Source organism: Martes martes, assembly GCF_963455335.1.
Source record: "Martes martes genome assembly, chromosome: 12".
NCBI lineage: Eukaryota > Metazoa > Chordata > Mammalia > Carnivora > Mustelidae > Martes > Martes martes.
Window position 1 is genome coordinate 88,070,465 of NC_137900.1, and position 21,392 is coordinate 88,091,856.

Sequence of the window (21,392 nt, forward strand, 5' to 3'; positions counted from 1 at the left end):
GAGGTTGGCCTAGAGGAGTGGTTTTACGTCAGTGCTTTGTGGAGCCCCAAGGATTCTGTGGAGTGGCCTTGAGGGCCGTCAGGGGCTGGGGAAGAGGAGGCTGTTTCCACCAGAGCGGCTCTGTGTGCCTCGGTTTGATGGGCCGGACTCCCTGGTGGATTTCAGTTCAGCAGTGGCTTGCGAGGTTGAAAGCAAGTTTGGAAGCCGCCGGTCTCTCCTCTTGTTGCCAGGCCTGTGAGTCCCCACGTCCATCTGAGCCATGAGGCTTTTTTTCGAAAGTTGCCTAGAGAGTCTTTTTCAAATGAATTTTCCATTATTTAGATGCTCTTATGTTTCTTGAGCTGCTGGGAGCTACATGTGGACTCAGATGAATTATGAATCTCAGTGTGCACAAACCTCGCCGTCAGCAATGTGGCGACCCTCCGTGACCCACAGAAGCTGTATAGTTGGTGAGGGCAGAAAGGGAGTCTTGTAGGCCACCTCTCGCCCAGCTTGTCCTATTGACCCAAGGACAGTGGTTGGCACAGAGCGTTCGGGAAATGGAGGGGGCCCCGTTCACCCTTTTTCACCTTCGTCCTGATCGCTGCAGCCCAGTGGACAGAGGCGGCTGCACCTCTTCCCGACACTCTCCCGCGCCTGTTGTTACGAGCCCCCGGCACTTCCACTCTGTGCTTCTGTCCCCCCGTCTTCCTCTTGCTGCGACTGCCTTCCTTCGTGACGAGGTCTGATTTCCCTTTGTATCCCTGGTGCCCAGCTGAGTATTTGCTTGTTGTTGGCATTGTCTATGTCTGTGGCACTGAACCTTTTCCTTCATTTGCCATTATTTCTGGTATTGAGATCGGCCATTGCAGTTATTGCCAGAAAAGAGCTGTTTCCCCTCTCCTCACTTTTCCCTTGACCTGGTATTGGGGAGACCTCAGGGGCCCACAGAGCAGGGAGGAGCAGGAACACAGGAGACGCTGCCATCGCAGCCCAGAGTGTTAGTGCTCTTATAGTCTTCATTTTTTAAAAAAATTATTTATTTATTTTAGAGAGAGAGAGGAGGAGGTGGGCAGGGCGAGGGAGAAGGAGAGAGAAACCCAAGTATACTCCGCGCTGAGTGCAGAGCCTGACGTGGGGCTTGGTCTCGTGACCCTGAGATCAACCTGAGCCCAAAACCGCAAGAGTCAGACGTTTTAACTGACGGTGCCATCCTGGTTCCCCTAGAGTCTTCATTTTTTAGAGAGGGAAGCTGAGGCTCTAGGAGGTGCGGTGGCCTGACGGAGGTCCCGGGGCTGGTGAGTGCCGGAGCTGGTGTGGTGCCGCCGTGCCTTGCTGGTGCGCATAGTCCGTGCTCTTGGCCAGTGCGCCGGATGGCTTGCCAGTGGTGGAGCCTAATGCTGGAATCAGGCGGGGCCCAGGCCAAGGAGAAAGAGGCACACATGTTGGGAAGTGGGACTGGCACTTGGGCCCTCAGGGGCAGCGTGTGGCTAACGCCCCGAGTGCTGTCCCTGGGGTGGTTGAAGCCCTGGAAATCTGGAAAACCTGGACAGAAGGGAGTTCCGGGTATGGGCAGAGACCCACCCCTTGGTTGCACCATGGATGACCTGAGTTGGTCCTTAGCTGTAGGCAGGGCAGCCCGTTGACCTGTCTGTGGCTGGCTGCAGGTGCTCGCAGCTGAGGGACTAGGGATGGGTCGGAGACTGACACTGAGCACAGGCTCCCACACAGTAGGCCCTAGTAAATGCTGGCTCGTGTGCAAACAGGGAGGGAGTCACCTTCTGCTGGCCTGGAGAAACACAGTTAGGGTCTGATTCATCCCAGCACTGGGGCCTCTTTGGAATACTGGCTGCCTCAAGGCCATGCGACGTGAGCAAGACAGAAACGGTCAGTTCTGGTTTCCTGAGTACGTGCTACCGTGCGGCTCTTACTCATTCTGCAAATCAAATATTTACTGAATGCTTCCTCCATGCCAGGCCTCAAGGCTACGGTTAAGGGCCCCGTCTTTATGGGCTTTTGGGTTGTTCAGAGGAGACAGACACATTATTGAGTGAAGATGAACACGTGTCCCGTCTTGCTGGTGTAAGAAGTGACGGATAAACATTTGTTGAGTGTGTGAGGCAGTGAGCAAAGAGCTGTCCGATGGGAATGGGAGCGACACAGGAGACCGGGACAGGCGGGTGTGAGAGAGAGTGACTGGGGCGTGCTGGAGCCTGGGGCATCAGGGAAGGCCTTTCCGAGAAGTAAGGCCACGCTAAGTTGGGCCTGAGTGACACAGGGAGCCGGCCATGCCAGGATAAGGTTATAGCCAGTGTGAAGACCCACAGCGGGAAGACACGTGGTGCCATCAGGAAACTCAGAGCTGGTGTGGTGGGGGCACCGTGGGCCAGAAGATTGATGCAAGGTGCCGTGGGTGGGCTGTGTCCCATCGCGAAGGGCTTGCAGCTCAGGACAGGAGTTGGGTTCTATTTTGAGTGCATGGAGCCGGACATGATCTGGCTTACAGCTGCTTTTCATTTTTTGTCTTTTAAATTACTGTTGCTACTGTGTGGACAACAAACTGGGTGGGGAGTGCAGGGGCCAAGATGGGAAACGGGGCCTGATCAGGAGGTCGGGCAGCATCGAGGAGCGAGCTGGTGTGGCTTGGGCTGGCGAGGGGCAGTACACAGGAGAGGAGGAGACTGACGGGGGAGGCATTCTGAAGGCAGGTCTGGTGGATTTGTGCGGTGGGGTGTTGGAGAGGAGGAAAAGAAAGGAATGGAGAGGATGTCTATGTTTGGGGCCCGAGCAACTTGGACGATGGTAAAACCTTTTCTCTGGTCAGAGTGGTCCCAGGAGGAGGCTGACTTACTCACGAGTCACCTGGGGGTAGAGAATTCCTGGAGTCTGGGTGAGTCACTCTCTACAGTAATTATAGTCATGTGCTGTGCGCGCGCACACACACACACACACACACACACACACACACACACACTCTGCTGGCTCTGCATGTTCCTGTCATGATTTGCTCTTTCCTACTGAATTGATCCAGGCAGTTTGCCTCATCTGTGGCAGCAAGAGGAAATCATGGCCAATGGGTCAGGAGGCTTGGTCTGCAGGGTGGGGACCTGGAAAGGAAGCCCCTTGGGAGGGGGACTCTCACTGCAGACACCTGGGGAACGGGGTCCTCAAGCTCTGCAGATTGGAGCACAGCCACTTTGCAAATGTCCTGAGAAGGCAGATTTGTGGCATGCACCTATTTCGGACTTTGGAGTCTTTTATTCAGGAAGTGACTCTGTTCCGCGTATCTGATGTCGTGCCCCAGAGAACCCCCTCTGATGTTGTTGAGAAGGTGGTGATAGGCATGGGCCGCCTCTTTCAGGCTTTCCTGAGTCTTGGCTCAGGTGGGAGGCAAGATGGCTGAGGGGGTGAGGAGATGGAGGGCAGAGGAAACCAATGTTTGTGCCTCCAGTGACTCGCTCCCCTGTCCTCCCTCATAGCCGTGTCTGCATTGCTTCTCAGAAAGTCCCAGTCATGAACTCTGCTGACATTGTCACCCTCCTCTTCCTTTCATTGCCGCAACAATGGACACTTCATCAGCCCCTTCTCAAAAGCTCTCCTGCCCTTGGCCTAGTCCTCTTCTTGCTGTTCTGACATCGGGCTCCTCCCTGACTGCTTTCGTTCCTCCCGCCCACTGGATGTAAGTGTTCTGTGAGGCTCTGACCCCAAATCCCGCCCTCTCATCCGCTTCCCATCCCTGGGGGCCCCGACGACACGGCATGGAGAGCTTCACCAGCACTTCCGTGCCCAGCGGAGGCAGTCTGCTCCACTCACGCTCACCCTCTTTCTGCAGCCCTAGACCCGCGTTCCCACGCCTGCTCCGCACAGCCCTCTGCTTGCATGTTCCTTTGACAGCTCACGCTTGGCATGTCTGAAATCAAGCTTTGGTTTCCAGGAAGTGATCATGAGTGCCAGAAGACTCTCCTAGCAGATTGTGTTTTGGACTTTGAGGCAATATGGTAGACGGAGCTGATGGGGAATAAGCCCCTCCCTGCTCCAATCACACAAACACAAATAAATGCCGGATAAAATACAACCAAATTAAAAACCAAGATGCAAAGCTGAACCAGCAGCCAAGAAAGGGGAGTCACCATGTGCTACAAATAAAGCATGCGCTCAGAGGCAGCACCGTGAGCACAGTTGAAAAGGAAACCACTGTGTCTCGGCTTTGCGGCTGGCACTAGGGTTCTCATGTGTACGTGGGAGGACTGTCTAGGTTGCAGGCCCCGTGCACGTGGGGGGCTGGAACTCAGCTATCCACAGGAACCCGGAACCCCTCAAGTGTCACCCATCAGAACATCTCTGTCCAGCCTGGGGGAGCCCCTTGAAAGCATGAGTACAAATAGTCACCTATGGGAAACCGTCACCCCAGCCTGTACCTCAGGCAGCTGTGGAGTCTGAGGACACAAGACCTGAATTGGTGTGGGGACCCCAGGCCAAGCAGTGAGGGGGAGTGTCCCATGGAGAGTAAGAGCATAGGCTCTTGAATCAGATACCTGGGCTCAGCCTCAGACCCACCTCTGTGGTAAGGATTAAATGAGTAAATATATGAAAAAATGTTGAGAAATGTGTCTGACACATCAAAAGTGTGTTGGGTGAGTATTAACCGTGGCTGTTGTTGTTAGCATTATTTTCAATTCTTCTCGACTGTTCTCGAGTGAGCCAGGCCCGGTTATCTCTGACCTGAAATCATCACCATCTTTGAGCTGCTCTCGGTGCTCCTGGTCTCTCTGACCCTTCCTCCCACCGCTGCTGGAGTGATCGTCCCGGAAGAGCTCCAGCGTCTTCGCTTTCCGGCTCAAAGACTGCTTTTCAGACTCTGCCACCTCTTGCTTGGTTGGGGGCTCTGTGCCCACCCCTCCTCCAAAGTGGGAAGTTTGGATCTAACCCTGTGAATGCTATTCTTTAACCTGCCATTTGAACATTTCACTCACCACCCCCCGTTTTATAATAGTGCATATATCGTCAGTCAGTTTTTAGCCATCATTTGGATTCCTAACCCTGGACTCCAGTGATCCCCGAGAGTCAGGGGAGACGCAGAGTTGGGAAGAGAGGATTGGTATGTCTCAGTAGGTGTTTTTGGGGGGAAACTTGTGTTGGAGAGTGTGGTGCTTAAAGAGTGCACACAGGTAGTGAGCATACAGCAGAGTATAAAGGACACAGCAGAGACATTTTGGCAATGGAAGTACTGAAAGGTTTCATACCTACCTCACACCTACTTCCTGACCTCAAAAAACAAATCATAAACCTTTCCGCTGTGGCCAGTAGATCGTCTGCCTCCACCAGCAACATAGGCCCGAGTCACGTGCGGGAGAGATGCAAGAGTTGGCCGGAGGGATTTCCTGTTCGTCACGGCCACAGTCAACTCATTCTTTCCCCCTTTGACTAGTAGTTGCTGTTCAGGCTTAGCTACTTGTGATTGGTGCCCTGGTAGCATGTTGAGTGGAAGTGTCAGAAGAGTAGAACAAGTAGCCAAAATGGTCATGATATGTCCGTGATTGCCAAATGGCAAGACTAAAAACATACTTTGCCAAGTGGCAAGTTTCTATCTCTCTACGCCCTTTCCAGTCTTTTAAAAATTATTAATTCTTTTTTATTTGAGTGTAGCAGACACACAGTGTTACATTAGTTTCAGGTGTACACCGTAGCGATTCAATGAGTTTATACATTATGCTGTGCTCACACCACTGGTGTGGCTGCCGTCTGTCACCACATAACCTCGTTACAGTATCATTAACTGTCTTCCTCATGCTGGGCCTTTTATTCCTGTATCTCCCGCTCCCCTTCACCCATGTTGCTCACCGCCCATCCTCGTCGTCTCTGGCAACCATTAATTTGTTCTCTGTATTTATAGGTTTGATTCTGCTTTTTGTTTCTTAAATGTTTCTTCATTTGGTTTCTGAGTCACATCATATGGCAGTTGTCTTTCTCAGTCTGACTTATTTCACCTGGCATAGTACCGTGGAGGCCCTCCCATGTTGTTGCATATGGCACGACCCCATCCTTTTTATTGCTGTGTAATATTCCATTGTATATTAATACCTTATTGTCCTTACCCTTTTGTCTGCTGATGGACTTTCAGGTTGCCTCCACATCTTGGCTATTGTGAATAATGCTGCACAATAGACATAGGAGTGCATCTACCTTTCCAGTCTTGTCCAAAGCAACATTTCTGCCCAACTACAGCTCCCTTGAGCATCCTTGTGTGTTCCTACCTCCAGGCCACTGCTCGTGCCTTTTTTTTTTTTTTTTCCTTTTGGCCTTGAGGGCCTCCCCAGCCCTGTCTCTGCTGGTTGAAATCCTTAGACACTTGTTTCTATGACTACCTCTCCCTGAAGGTCCTCCTTCCCATAACAGAGCTCGTTCTCTCCAGAGCCCTCTTATAATTGTTTCTGACCTTTCCTGTCTCAGCTAGCCTTTTTCATTGTTCAGTCAGGTGGGACAAAGGGAGACACACATTGGATACCTGACTCCTCACCTACCCAGACCAAGTCTGGAGCCAGGATGGGCCCTTGGCAAGCTTCCATTTGGGGATGAGTCTCAACCTTCTTGCTCTACTTTGGGGACTTTGTGAGAATGTCTCCCCTGGGTTACTAGGAGCAGAATTTTTAAAAATTTAGCAAAATTATTGGAAACACATGGCAAAAGTTATCCTATAAGATTATACATTATGTATATATACATGTGAATATATGTACATATGTGTGTGTACATGTAAACTGTTCAAGGATAATGTTTTTAAAAGGTGAACTCATGGGGCGCCTTGGTGGCTCAGTCGTTAAGCGTCTGCCTTCAGCTCAGGTCATATCCCATGAGCTCAGGTCCTGGGATCAAGCCCTGCATGGGCCTCCCTGCTCAGTGGGAAGCCTGCTTCTCCTTCTCCCACTCCTCCTGCTTGTGTTCCCTCTCTCACTGTGTTTCTCTGTCAAATAAATAAATAAAATCTTTAAAAAAAATAAGAAGGTGAACTCATGACTCATATAGATATAAAATGAAAACTTGCAAAGATTTTAAGTCGTTAATTAGTGAGAGATCTAGTAAAATATTACAACCAGTGAGATATTATCAAAAGAGAATCCAGAGTACTAGACTTCCATAGTTACATAAGGAGTGCCAAAATAGTTTTTAAAAAGATTTTATTTATTTGAGAGAGAGGGAGAGAGCACAGGCAGGGAGAGTGGAAAGCAGAGGAAGAGGGAGAAGCAGGCTCCCCGGTGAGCAGAGAGCCCAGTGTGGGACTCGATCCCAGGCCCCTGAGATCATGGCCTGAGCCGAAGGCAGAGGCTTAACCCACTGAGCCACCCAGGCATCCCAGGATGCCAAAATAATTTTTTCAATGGCTATAAAACTAGTATTCCCAGGGTGATAATCAGTGGCATTTCTTGAGACATAATTTGCCTTTCTGTGGACAGGACTACATTTTCCACAAGTTAACTTCTGTATATAAAGAGTTTCAGAAGGCCTTCGTCACAGACAAATGGGGATAGACAGCCCAGAAACCTCCGAAGTTTCCAAGTCATAAGGTTCCCTTATCTTACTTATGACAGGCTCCATTGCAAATAGTTTACATTAGATACAGGACTTTGTAGCCTAATTATTTTTCAGAAACTGATAGTTTGTATCAAAAGAGGTAAAAATGACTTCTTCTAAGTGCTCTCGTTTTACTCCTTATTCACTCTGCACTCAGTCTGCTCGATCCATCGGTCCATAGAGTGCCCACAGCACTAAAAATTCTTTCCATACCAACAGTAGACACTGGAATTGAAACAGAATTTTGAGCCAGTTTTAACGTATTTGGAGCCACAGACTCTTTGTTGAAAAGCATTTCCACATATCAAGAATTGTTATTCTGTTGGAAAGCATTTCCACGTATCAAGAAAAGTTCTTCTCTCAAGGCGAGGGAACAAGATACCAATGTCCTCATAAAGAGGATTTGGAGGGACTTTTTCTTTTTCCCTCCACGGAAACATTTTCCAGATTTGAGCTATTTACCAGATGAGGGAAGTTTTCGTCATTAGTCAAATGCAAGTGCCACATGCAGATTCTCAGAGCATGTGTGATAGAAGCAACCTATTTGACCTATTTGACCTATTTGACCAAGATTTGACCAAGATTTGTGATCTTCCTGGTTTTTGACCCTGTGGTTTATGATTCCCATTTATCCCATGCAGCTGACACTTGACATCATGAAAATTATGTAATATCACTATCCTGGGACTTGATTTTTACTTTGTAGTTTTCGTGTACTTTGCCTCTATGGTCACAGACCCTTTCTCAAGCCTAATTTTGTATATTTTTGCTTTTTGCCCTATTTTAAAGAGGGTTTACCTGTTTTGTTGGTATAAAAAGTAGTTCTTAGGTCTAATTATCATTTCTATAGGCTTGACATTTAGTTTAGTTTTGGAACATACCAGTTTATAGTTTTATCTACTAATTGATTTCCCTTACTTATCCCCTACCTATTTTCCTAGCTTCTTGAGTTGAATGTTTAGTTTATTTATAATCTTACTTGTTTTAACTTGAAAAGAGTTTAAAACCATGCATTTTCCTCTCAGTACAGTTTTGGCCTCAATCACATAACTTAACATATGGTTTCTCATTGTTTGTGGTTTGTAAATAGTCCATAATTCTGGCTTTTATTTTTTTCTTTTACCCAAGAGTTATTGGAATTTTCAAAATTTTCCGAGCATTTGGATTTTTAAGTTATCATTGTTAGTTTTTCCGTTCTTTTATTCAACAAATACTTAGACAGTGTACTCTCTGCATTGGGAACTGTACCAGATTCAGGAAATGGTGGCGTGAACACAACCAGCATGGCTGCTGTTTGCTTCATGGGATTTGCTGTTTGCTGAGGGAGACACATGTTAATTGCACAGTTAACCCCAGTCATTATAAATTATTGTGGAAGAAATTCAGGGTGCCTCACAGCTTCAGCTTTGCCAGAAGGGAAGTTGCCTATTGTATTTAGTAAACTCTTTCTTGATCCTATCTTCTTTTCTTTTTTAAAAAAAATATTTTATTTATTTATTTGACACAGAAAGAGATCACAAGTAGGCAGAGAGGCAGGCAGAGAGGGGAAGCAGGCTCCCCGCCAAGCAGAGAGCCCAGTGCGGGGCTTGATCCCAGGACCCTGAGCTCATGACCTGAGCCAAAGGCAGAGGCTTAACCCACTGAGCCACCAGGCACCCCTTCTTTTCTCTTCTTTAAGGTTTTAGTTATTTATTTGAGAGGGAGCAAGCGAGCGAGAGAGAGCAAGCATGCACAAGCAGGGGGAACAGCAGAGGGAGAGGGAGAAGCAGGCTATCTGCTGAGCAGGCAGCCCGATGTGGGACTCGATCCCAGGACCCTGGGATCATGACCTGAGCCGAAGGCAGACGCTTAACCAACTGAGTCACCCAGGCACCCCTTGATCTTATTTTGTTACCTCTTTTCCTAAGCATGAATACTTTCAGTATCTGTTTGACTGTGGCAGGCAAGTAATTCATTTTCTTGTATGTAGTTTTGGTGCCTCCTTCTTGAGGCTTCCCTTAAGGTCTGAAATCTCAAGGACCCTCAATTAGTATGAGGTTTCCAGTTTATGGCTCTAGTTGTAATAAAAGTTTGAAACATGCAGGAATAAATGCTGGTTATTTTTTGAATAAACAAACTCTACATTGGAAAATTAAGTCTTGGGACGCCTGGGTGGTTCAGTTGGTTAAGCATCTGCCTTTGGTTCAGGTCATGTTCCCAGGGTCCTGGGATCGAGTCCCATGTTGGGCTCCCTGATCAGTGGGGAACCTGCTTCTCTTTCTTCCTCTGCTGCTGCTGCTGCTGTTCTCTCGCGCTCTCTCTCTGTCAAATAAATAAATAAAATATTTTTAAAAATTAAGTCTTAAAAGAATTTTTTCAGCATACTACATGCATATTAATTTTAAAAATCACTAAGTACAGAAAGGGTTAGTGAAGCAACTAAGACTCATTGATCCATCCCCCATCCCCCATTCCCCAGAGGCAACCACTTAGAGTTATTTAGTGGTTTCTTCTGGTAGTTTCTGTCACATTTCCACCGATGTGCTTTTGCTACAATTTCCTCATCCATTCGCTTTAGGTAATAGTTGGTGACTTCTTTGTATGATGGATGTTGGTTTAGTTTTCCCGAACTACCTTCTTTATTTTTTCAAAAACACATTACTGGGGCACCTGCGTGGCTCCACTGGTTAAGCATCTGACTCTTGATGGCAGTTCAGGTCCATCTCAGGATCGTGAGTTCACGCCCTGGGTTGGGCTCCACACTGGACATGGAACCTACTTAAAACAACAAAACAAGGGTGCCTGGGAGGCTCAGTGGATTAAAGCCTCTGCCTTCGGCTCAGGTCATGATCTCAGGGTCCTGGGATCGAGCCCCGCATCGGGCTCTCTGCTCAGCAGGGAACCTGCTCCCCCCACCCCCCCTCTGCCTGCCTTTCTGCCTACTTGTGATCTCTGCCTGTCAAATGAATAAATAAAATCTTTAAAACAAAAAAAACAACAAAACAAAACACTCATGTTACTATAGTTAAATCACTCTTGTTAAAGGAGTATTCAGTGTTTTAGTTGGTAGGAGTGTGTAAATACGGTTCTCTGTAGAGTCAACTAGTAAAGTATGAGTAACGTGTCCTTCCTGGAACACTGTTTTGATTCTCTGGAATTTCTAATTCCCTTAAAAAAATTCTTACTACCATCTATCTACCAGATAAAATATGTAATGTTACATAATACAATATTACAGTGTTATATAATTATAATAGAATATTATACTATAGTAATCTATTACAATGTTATACTATATCTGATATATAATAGTGGCTACATAATGTTACATGATATATGTATAATGGATGGTGTATCTGGTAGATTCACATGCACATATATACATATATAAAATATTACATATATTTTACCAGATTTTTATAAAATATTTGATTGTTTGACCCTTGAACATCATGGGTTTGAACCGCATGTATCCACTTACATACAGAATTTTTTTGATAAATATGGTACAGTGCTGTTTATGTATTTTCCCTTCCTCACGATTTTCTTAATATTTTCTTTTCTCTAGCTTTCTTTACTGTAGGAAAACAGTATATGATACATATAACATACAAAAGATGTATTAATTGACTGTTTATATTGTCAGTAAGCCATTGGGTGTTCATAGTTAAGGTTTTGGGGAGTCAAAAGTTCCATGTAGATTTTTGACTGTGTAGGTGGTCAGCTACCTAACCCCTGCATTGTTCAAGGTTCAACGATATTATATATTATAAAATGTAGTTTTTATATTATTTTCTTTATTATATAGCATCATATTTTATAGTATGAGACTTTTACATAATATCTAAAATCTCAAAAGTATTTTATTTATTTTAATTTTTTATTATGTATAATAAATAGATCTTGGGACACCTGGGTGGCTCAGTGGGTTAAAGCCTCTGCCTTCGGCTCAGGTCATGATCCCAGGGTCCTGGGATCAAGCCCCGCATTGGGCTTTCTGCTCAGCGGGGAGCCTGCTTCTTCCTCTCTCTCTGCCTGCCTCTCTGCCTACTTGTGATCTCTGTCTGTCAAATAAATACATAAAATCTTAAAAAAACAAAACAAAACAGATCTGTTTCCTCCCCAAACAAACATGCCGTCCTAGCAGGTTTCCTGCTAAGGCTTCTCCTTCTCTGGAGACTTCTTTTCCAGGGCTGACAGTGTGTGAGCCAGTCACTCTGAAGGCCTGTTGTTGTCATCCCAGAGCCTCCATTTACTACTCCTGGATTGATTGGATCCACTGTTTCCTGTATCCCATCTCTTCCTGTATTTGGTTTATTCCCTTATTTTGCTAGAGGAAGTTCTCAAGTAGTTTTCAAATACATGCAGGGGAAATAGATGTTCTGAATCTTCCGGCATCCTGAGCACTACTACTCAGAAATCTGATGCCATCCCGAATTTCATTTGTGGGCACAGAATGGAGCAGACGAGTGAAGTTAACCGGATCCAGCCCTTCTGGATGTGTGTGTGAATGTGTGTAGTTGGCGGGGGTGGAGGAGACATGGTGAGGGGATTGGTAGGACGTATGTCTACAGAGGCAAGGTTAACAGAGGGAGGTGTGACCTGGAGGAGCCTGGTTTTAATTTTAGGAAGCATGCAAATGTGGCTGCCTTTGGTTGTCTCACTCTGCTAAAGAACCCCAATTGTTGGTTTGAAGTCAATGTCCAGGGCGATTTTCAGGAACATCCCACAGGCCTCTCTAACCTCGTATTGGCCTGGTCCTGTCCATCTGTCCATATCTAGGACACAGATGACAGGCTGATCACCGATGCGGTACCACGTGTAGAGGCACTCAGCGGGCTAGGCAGATAGGCTGGGCCTGGCGGGGGACATGGGCAGTCCTCCAGCCGGGTCCAGAGAACCAGTGGTGGAAACATTGGGGGGCTCAGCTGGAGTGTGTGAAGGTAACAGGGATTGTTTGACTGTTCCATGAACATGGCTGATTGCCAAAGAATTCCGTGGGGTGCTAGGTTGCATTTAGTAAAGAAATGACCTCCCGGCCAACAGATGGAGGAGTCTGCTCAGCCTTACGTAGGGCAGGTCACAGCTAGAGTGTCTGGCTCTGATCTGGGTGTATGTTGTTCTGTAGTGAATTTCTCATCCCTGAATGTTCATTTCAAATGCTCCTCTCTATGCAGAGCTTTCCTTGATGCTTCCGTTGCCCATAATTTATTTCTTATTTGTCTGGATTTTTGGTCTCTATTTGCTTACCGCATTGCTATAATATCCGTCCCTCGCCTCTGTCGAGTCGCATTCCTCAAGGATTCTCAGGTCCCTTCGTCTCTGTGCTGTTGGACCTGCTGCGTCTGGTTCCGTCTTTGTTGCTGGGCTTTGTAGAGACCGGATAAGGCGTACATCACGGCGTACCAAAAACAAATGGGAGGTCTTGTTATTTCCTGTGCGTTTGTTCATGTGAGCCTGGGTAGCAGCTTCAGATTCGCAAGCTGGTTAAGCAGCCGTTGCCCCTCGCGTTTGTGCAGCGTTTCTGCTTTCGTATGCCCTGAATTTCTCAGTGGGGGAGAAAGTTTGCTGTTTACTCTCCAACTTCTTCAGCACTGGGACCTTTTTTCCCAGCTAATTCTTTTGCCACTCTTCCCTGAAGCCCTTACGCTGTCACTGCTTAGCTGGGTCGTCGTACGGCTGCATCTTCTGTGACTCTGGAGGCCGAGGGTCAAGGATGTGGGCAGGGCCTGCCCGGAACAGTTTGGGTTCTCTGATGCACCAGATGTGGCCTGAGTCTGGGATTTGCAGACCCAGTTCCTAGGAACTGCACTGTATTTGTACTAAACCCAAAGGCGTTACTTGGGTACAAAAGGCCTGCTTCCCCTGGTGCTGGCCAGTGACTGGTCCACTTCTCCATGCTGCGTGACGAGACAGTTGAACGCTGGCCTGCTTAGTCTGATGGATGTGGCAGGGCTGCAGGCCCATATCCTTGCACTGACCATCAGGGCCCCAATACCAGGCTTGACCAGCAATGCCCCATGTATCCTGCCGTATCAGCCATTGATCTCAAATCCCGGAGGCCTTGGGCTCTGGAAGCTAAAGCTAGGGGAGCTTCCAGCACCAGCCACGTGCTGTGCCAAAGCCAGCCCTCTCCGAGTGACCCTCCCCCAGATCCTCTTGCGAAACCAGATCTCCCAGCCTAGACTCCTTTCCTCAAAGCCATTTTATTTAAGGGGCCTTCTTGCCATTTCCTGGTACTGGGTCTTCACCTGGGACTTGCAGGACAACCACAACATGAGTCCTTAGCATCCAGTCTAGAAAACCAGGAGTTCGGATTTCTACTCCTCAGTTACAATGACCATTCCTCCCCAGGTGCCCAAGCTTTACATACCGGTTATCTCAGTCATAAAGGATTGTCACCCCGTAGATGACTGCCTGTGGAGAAGAAGCTTGGCTTCTCTGGATTAAAACACTGTACCCAGTATAAATATGACACAGCCATCAACTGCAGGGCATGTCGGGGAGCCTGGGTGGGAGAGGCGGCCGTGTCAGATCTCCTGGGGCCTTCGGCAGTGGTGAAGCTTTTGAGGAAAGAGCTAGAAGCTGTGGACGCAGGGAGAGACCTGATGTAGCGGTGCAGAAACTCTGGGGGGCCATTCGTGTATAATGGGCGTCACTCCGTGAGCCCCTTGGTATTGTAGGATCCGTGCACCCATGGAGGCAACTACCATTCAGGGTGTCGTGGCGTCATTTAGAACTGTGGACTAGGTGGCTTTGGAAGGTATCTTCCAAATGTGAGATTCCATGACAAGTGACAAAATTGAGGCCATGAAACTTTTCATCACTGCGTGTAACAGCTTCTTAAAATCTTCAGTTGTACCCAGGACTTGGTACACCGCAGACATGTCATTTAGGACATTTCCCTCGGTCGTTGTGCACAGTTCGCCTTTTTTTTTTTTCCACTGGTTTATTTCTCTTCTTTCTCATACTCTCTATATTTTCTTCTCACTTCAGCTTTTGAATCGAAAAGACAAGACCACTTTTGAGAAATTGGACTACCTGATGTCTAAAGAAGATAATTACAAGAGGACCCGGGAGTATATCCGAAGCCTGAAGATGGTTCCCAGTATTCCCTATCTAGGTAGGAGTCTGAATTGGCTTATTATTTATTAAGAAACCTGCTCAGTGCCAAATTAGATGTTTTTACAGTTTCTAGTTGAGAAATTTCCAGAAGCAGCATGGGCCATGGATGAAGAGGTAATTGGTGAGGTCCTCGGATCAGAACAGGCCTTTGATATTTCCCAAGGATGGGAACCTTGCTGAGCACCTGGAAACAAGGGATATGGTGCTTTTATATGAGTAACCTGTGAGTGAGTAGTCACCAGCCTCCCCAGCCTACAGCTCAGAAGGGTCACAAGACTTACTTATCCACATCCTTGTGAACTAGTAGAACTCAGGCACAAACTCCTCTGTTCTGGTTCTCTGGGCATTATTAACATATTTTATAAGATTTGTACCAACAAAATTATAATGATTATTGATTTTTCTGATTAGAAAATAATACATTTTCATTGTAAGGGATTAGGGGAAGAAAATTAGTATCATTTGTCACCCCCTGTAGATATTTTCAGTGTTTTGCATCATATCCTCTCATTTGTTTGGGTGCATATAAAAATCCATATTTATAGCGAACATTTAATGTCATTACCTGACATTACATTTAATGTCATTTCAGTACTATGTCTAAATCCCATTGCAAGGATTTGCCAAACTTGCATTTGCTAACATTAACATTTAGGTTGATTCTTCATTTTTGTTATCAAAATGTTGCAGCAAGCATCCTTACTGCAAAAACCTCTTGCATATAGTTAAGATTATTACCTTACAGTAAATTCTTAGAAGTGTGATTATTGGGTCAAAACATATGCAGAATTTTGCCTTTTTTGTATGTTTTCAAAATGCTCTCTGTAGAGGCTGTAGCAACTTACATTTTTATTGCAAGGGGATAAAGTGATCTGTTTTTCCTAGGTAAACAAATACTGTGTATTTTCATCTGTGTGGGGTTTTTTTCTTTTCCTTTCTCTCTCTCTTTTTTTTTTCTTTGCCAATTTGAGAGGTGAAAAATACTTCTTGTAGTTTGGGTTTCATGGTAATGCTAATTTCATGAAAAAGATTTATGTCTTTTTATGACCTAAAAATAGTACTAATAATAAGGAAAATTAAGGTTTAATAGAAGCGGCTCCCTAATATTTTCAGAGATCTAGTGTTAATTTTTTGGAGGTATATTTTTATAGCTTACAGATGTCTTCCATGAACATTGTTTTCTTTTTTTTTAAAGATTTTGTTTATTTATTTGACAGACGGAGATCACAAGTAGGCAGAGAGGCAGGCAGAGAGAGGGGGGGAAGAAGGCTTCCTGCTGAGCAGAGAGCCCGATGTGGGGCTCGATCCCAGGACCCCGGGATCATGACCTGAGCCAAAGGCAGAGGCTTTAACCCACTGAGCCACCCAGGCGCCCCTGAACATTGTTTTCTAATACCCTTTTTTTTTTTTTTTTGGTGTTTTTGAGAGAAAGAGAGAGAGCACAAGCGGGGGAAGGGCAGAGGGAGAGGGAGAATCTTAAGGAGGTTCCATGCCCTGCGTGGAACTCACATGGGGCTCAGTCCCTCGACCCTGAGATCATGACCTGAGCCGAAATCAAGAGTCGGATGCTTAACTGACTGAGCTGCCCCTGTTTTCAAATTCTTCTAAAGCCAGTTTGGGAAATTCAGTTTTCATAGAAAATTATCCGCTTGACCCAAGTTTATAAAATTATTTGCATAGAGTTCTTCTCCTCATTTAGTTTTCTTTGGCCGTAGTTTTATATAGTGTTCTCTTACAAATTTTCGCCTCCGATGTATGGATGCTTATATTTGCTTTGCATTCCTGCTAGTTTGCATTTTTGTTTTCTCTTTCTTTTTTTCATTTGCTTTGTCAGAGCTGGGTCTGTTGGTCTTCCCAGAGAATTAGACTTTGTATTTATCAGTCATGGTGTCCTTCTACCTTCTAGTTTACTATATTCTGTCATCCTAAGATCTGCTTTTTGTCTCCACATGTCAGCACCTCTGAAGTTGAGATGCCTCTTTTAACTGATGGCAAACAAAGCATTGTGACGTTGTTTAATTGGCAGCCTTTTTTCTGAGGTATACATAAGATAACCGTGTGTTTTAGAATGATGTCTTATATTTGATGAAATATAGAATTCTGCTTTTGTCCTTTATAGTTCATCTCTCCTGTTTTCCTTACATTGTTTTGTTATTTCTGTTAATTGACTCATGTGTATAAATATTTCTCTCTCCACTTTAATTTGGAAAACAGTTAAGGGCATACATTTTGCTCTGATTGTTGCTACATGTTTTGTGATACGGTGTTCTCAGTGGTATTCTTTAAATGTTCTGTGCTTATGGTTTCAGTTTTTCTTTTATCCACTTAATAGTTAAGGTAGTGGGTTTGGTTTTTTTTTTTTTTTTTTAATTTTTAAGGGCTTAAATTTTCTTCTTGTTTTCAAATGACTTTATGGGGATAGAATTTATGACCTATCCATTTAGATTGTCCAGTTCGGTGACTTTCAGTCCATTCACAGAGCTGTGCAGCCATCAACACAATTTTGCAACATTTTTATCATCCCTAAGACAAACCCCGCACCCGCTAGCAGTCACTCCGTTTTCCTTCTGGCCAGCTCTCTTCTGCTCTCACCCCAGCCCTTGGCAACCACCAGTCTACTTTCTGTCTCCATAGATTTGCTTATTCTGGACATTTGATAGAAATTTAATTGCACAGTATGTGGTCTTTTATGACTGGCTTTTTTCCCTTTACTATCATGTGTCCAAGGTTTATACATGTTGGAGCAGAATCATTACTTCATTCCTTTGCATTGTCAGATAACATTCCATTGTGTGGAAACACCGCATTTTATTTATTTATTGGATGGACATTTGAATTGTTTCACTTTTTGGCTATCACGCTTCACAGTGCTATGAACAGCTTTGGTTTTTAAAAACATAGTCTTCTCTGTAATTTTTTTACGTGGGTTTAGGACATGTGGCATATATGCTTTCTAGGTTTAAAATGTTTGACATTTGTCTTGTGGTTTAATATAAGATCATTTTTTGCAAATGTTTCATGGGTGCTGGAAAAGAAGGTGAAACCTCTCAAATTTCCCTTATAATTGCATTGGAATATTTAAATGATCAACTTGTAACAACTTAGTCTGTCAAGGACAGAAATATGTGTTAGACTCCCCTTGCATTTCTGATGGCTTCTGCCTTATATTACTCAGTATATAGACGTTTGTAACAATTGTAAATTTATGGTGAAGTGTCTCATACAAAATGATCTTTGTTCTGTTTGTTAATTGCGTTTACCTCTTTGTCTGTTATTAATTCTGTGAACTCTGTTTTATTTCTCACTTGCATTCCTTTTATAAACCATTGACTATATTTTGGGTTTGAATATTTTAGTTGCTTTAAGCGTGATTCTTGAAAACTGCACTTAGTTGGTCCCAATATGAGAGATCCTGCCTTTTAGTAAAGGAGTTCCTTCCCCATACTTTTAGCCTTATGCCATATTTTGAATTGAATGTCATTTTGTGCTTTCTTAATCTTTCCTTATTCTTCTCTTATGGCTTACTACAGTGTCTTTCTATGTGACATGCAAATCACTACCTCACATCGCGGAGGGAGGGCATGGTGATGCACTCAGCTCACGCATTCCCACTTTGCCTCTGGCTGATCAGCTGAAGGATGGAATGAGACAGTGTTAGGGTGAGGGTTGCCTACTGTGGGCCCAGTGGTTCAACTAGCAGAGGTGCTCCCAGGTTGTTGGGGATGGCCTCTTCTCTGTTCCTTAGAATGATCATGAGAGCTGCTGTTTATTCTGCGCTTTCTCTGTGCCTGGCACTCTGCTACTCTGCTAGGCTTTTTAAGCACTGTCTCAATGAATACTGACAATGGCCGCGTGAATACGCAGGCGCTGAGAGGTTGCCTAGGGTCACATAACTAGAGAGTGGACTTGGCTCACATGGTCTGGCCATAAGCCCTAAGCTCTTGACACTGCCCTCTCCTGCTGCCCTGCCTCCACTGTGCAGGTCATTATTTTCCTATTCCTTCCTTGCAGTTGCCACCTGTCTGCCCTCTGCCATTTATGACTTGTTGGTGGCCTCCATCAGACACTATATGAGGTGGGATGAATTGTCTTAACTTTTTCTTGTGATGTTCTCTGTTCTTGGACCTCAGGGCGATGTGTGTTGGGCTTCTGAGGGCAAAGTGGACCAACACCGTCTCCCCTTTCTGAGCCCTGTCCCTTGTAATCAGACCAAGTGTCTGAGTCACCTCCTGAGGCCACTGGCCAGAGGCCCCTCGTGCATCACCCGATGGTTCTCGTGAGGCCACAGGACAGGTCTGTACTTGCAGTGGACACGTGGCCTGTGCCAGCCCTGAGTTTCTGGAGCCACAGCTTGTCCTTGATGGCCTCATCTCAGTGGTCTCTCCCTGGAATTAGGTAGCAGAGGCGCTGTGTAGGCCTCGGTGTGGCTCAGTGCTCCTGCCTCTACCACTGAGAGCCCAGCTTAGCTGCCCTGCTCTGTGCTTCCAGCCTGATGGCAATTTCCCTCCCCCCTCAGATAGTCGGGCTGCATTTCTAATGCTCATACAGAATACGATTTCTGACACACACCAGCAAGAGGGAGAAAATAGGAGGTGATGCCAACATGCTTTCTGTTCTCGGGATTGTGTGCGAGGGTTTTCCATGGGGGGTGCCACAGTTTCATTAAAAAGAAGGAGGCAAGATGCCATTCTGAGGCTTCATGGGCCCATCGTCCTGAGAGCAGTTGGGGCCCTACCTGCCCGTCTGACCACCGTGGGCAGACCCTGCCCATGTCCAGGCTGTGGTTTCAGTACTGCTTCCTCCTGGAAACCCATCCTGTCCCAGGGCTGGATTCGTTTATCGAAGGAGGAATAGTTACATAATTCCTGGAAAGTACAATATGGGAAAAAAATGTCTGAAACCATTTCTTTTTCCCTTGGCAGAGTCCTCCCTGTAGGTCTTTGCCTCGGGGAGAGGGAGTTATTCTCTGGGAGAGACTTGAGGTCAGTTCCTGATATTTCCTGCTGCTTTGCTGCCTCCGTCGCTAGAGACCTCGGACGGATGGTCGCTCCCCGGCAGAGACTTGCCTCTCATGGCAGCAGCGGGGTTTATTTTTGTAACGATTCTCTTAAACGTCTGTGGAGCGTTCTATGCTATCTGGTTTCCTGGGACTGTTCAGTTCTGTTCGCTTGTGTGCCCCTCACTCCCGGTAGAGGTGCCCTCGCGTAGCACGGCCGGTGTTAGTAACCGTGTGCGTGTGTTGTCCAGCCCCTTCGCATGCAAATTTTAGGGCCAGTTGGCCACATTTGCACGCACTGTTTCTTGTGAAACATAATTTAAAAAACACCAAGGGAAAAACTTACTACATTTTAAAAATAAGGCTGTCTGAAAAGGTTTCTTCCCAGTTACTTCAAAGTATAAAAATAGCAGTGGGAAATAGGTCACTTATTTGCAGCTTAAATTGATCCGATGGTAACTCCTTGTTCATACCCAATTCAGACTGCGGTGATAGTACAAGCAGGCGAGAGCTGTGAAGAACGGCTCCGCCGTTTATTTCTAAACAGCTTTGTTGACTGAGAGGGTGTTTGGTTTTCACTACCTGTAATCCCCTTCAGGAAATAGCTATGTAAAATGAAGAATGTAATGGCTTTTAGAAGGTTTAGAGCTGATTCTGAAAGTAACCCTAGGCAGTGTGGAAAATCCTGATCTCTCAAGGAACAAAAATTAGGCATTCTGACAGTTCTGAATTATAAGAAAACATTTAGACATTCTTGGTAAATGTACCCAGACTTTTGATATATGAAGGAAATTTCTAGAACCTAAGGCATTCCTTCAGACAAGCAAACACTGCCATAGATAAAGGAAGCCTTTATTTTCAACTATGAGGTTTAAAGAAAAGGTAAGTTGTTTCTGAGTATAGAACAAACGGGCCTAAAAGGACTTTCAAAAAGAAGTGTTTGCGCTGAGGCCCCAAAGCCCCCAGAACAGCAGGGTGAGTGAGGGGCTCACATTCGGAGTCTGAGGACAGCATGTGCCAGCCCGCAGCGAGATGGGGTGTTCTCAGAGCCCGCCGTCGAATGATGGGTGAGCACTCTTGTTAGGTAGTGGACGAGACAGACACACTTTCTGCTCTGGGGGAGCTCACAGCCCAGGTCTGATCACTAGCAGTGAACAAGAAACTGAAAGTAAGCTGAGCATTATGAAGGGAGAGGCAAAGGAGCAGATAAAGGGGCCCTGGCCCAGTCTGGGGGACCAGGGAGGGTTTTCTGGAGCAAAGCCCTGAAGGATGAATAAGCTGGGTGAGGAGGTGGGAGGTGAGCACGCCAGACAAAGACGGCAGCTTGTGCAAGAGCCCCAAAGTGGGGAAAAACATGTTTGTTGGAAAAACTGGCTGGAGAGTAGGGAATGAGGGGGAGGGTATTGTGAGAAGCCGCTGGAGTGGAAGGGAGAGGGTGAGATCGCCTGGGGCCCAGACACTGCGGGTGGGGAGTGTAGGCCCTGATTCCCCCTAAAAGCAGTGGGAAGCCATGGAGGGCTCAAAGCAGGGGCATGGCCAAGGGAGGACTTGCATTTAACACACACCGCCTGGCCTGCGGCACGTGAGTCCCTTCGAGGAGGTCAGGCTGGAGGAGGGAAGACCAGGTAGGGGACCATGCAGGAGCCCATGCTTCATCACCGTATTTCAGAGTGGCGAGAGGGAGAGGGAAAGGAAGCCTTTGAAACACAGTTCAGATTATTTCATTTCATTTCATTATTTTATT

At 46.0% G+C, this 21,392-nt stretch overlaps 1 protein-coding gene across 5 annotated transcripts in view; it reads left to right on the forward strand.

The window, feature by feature from the left end:
• The window catches only part of RALGPS1 (Ral GEF with PH domain and SH3 binding motif 1), a 269,662-nt gene that overhangs the window by 108,929 nt on the left and 139,341 nt on the right, over positions 1-21,392 (forward strand). For all 5 annotated transcript variants that reach the window (XM_080820441.1, XM_080820440.1, XM_080820442.1 and 2 more), the window contains one exon: positions 14,524-14,650. In XM_080820441.1, the coding sequence (XP_080676567.1) occupies positions 14,524-14,650 (127 nt within the window). The remainder of the gene's footprint in view (positions 1-14,523; positions 14,651-21,392) is intronic.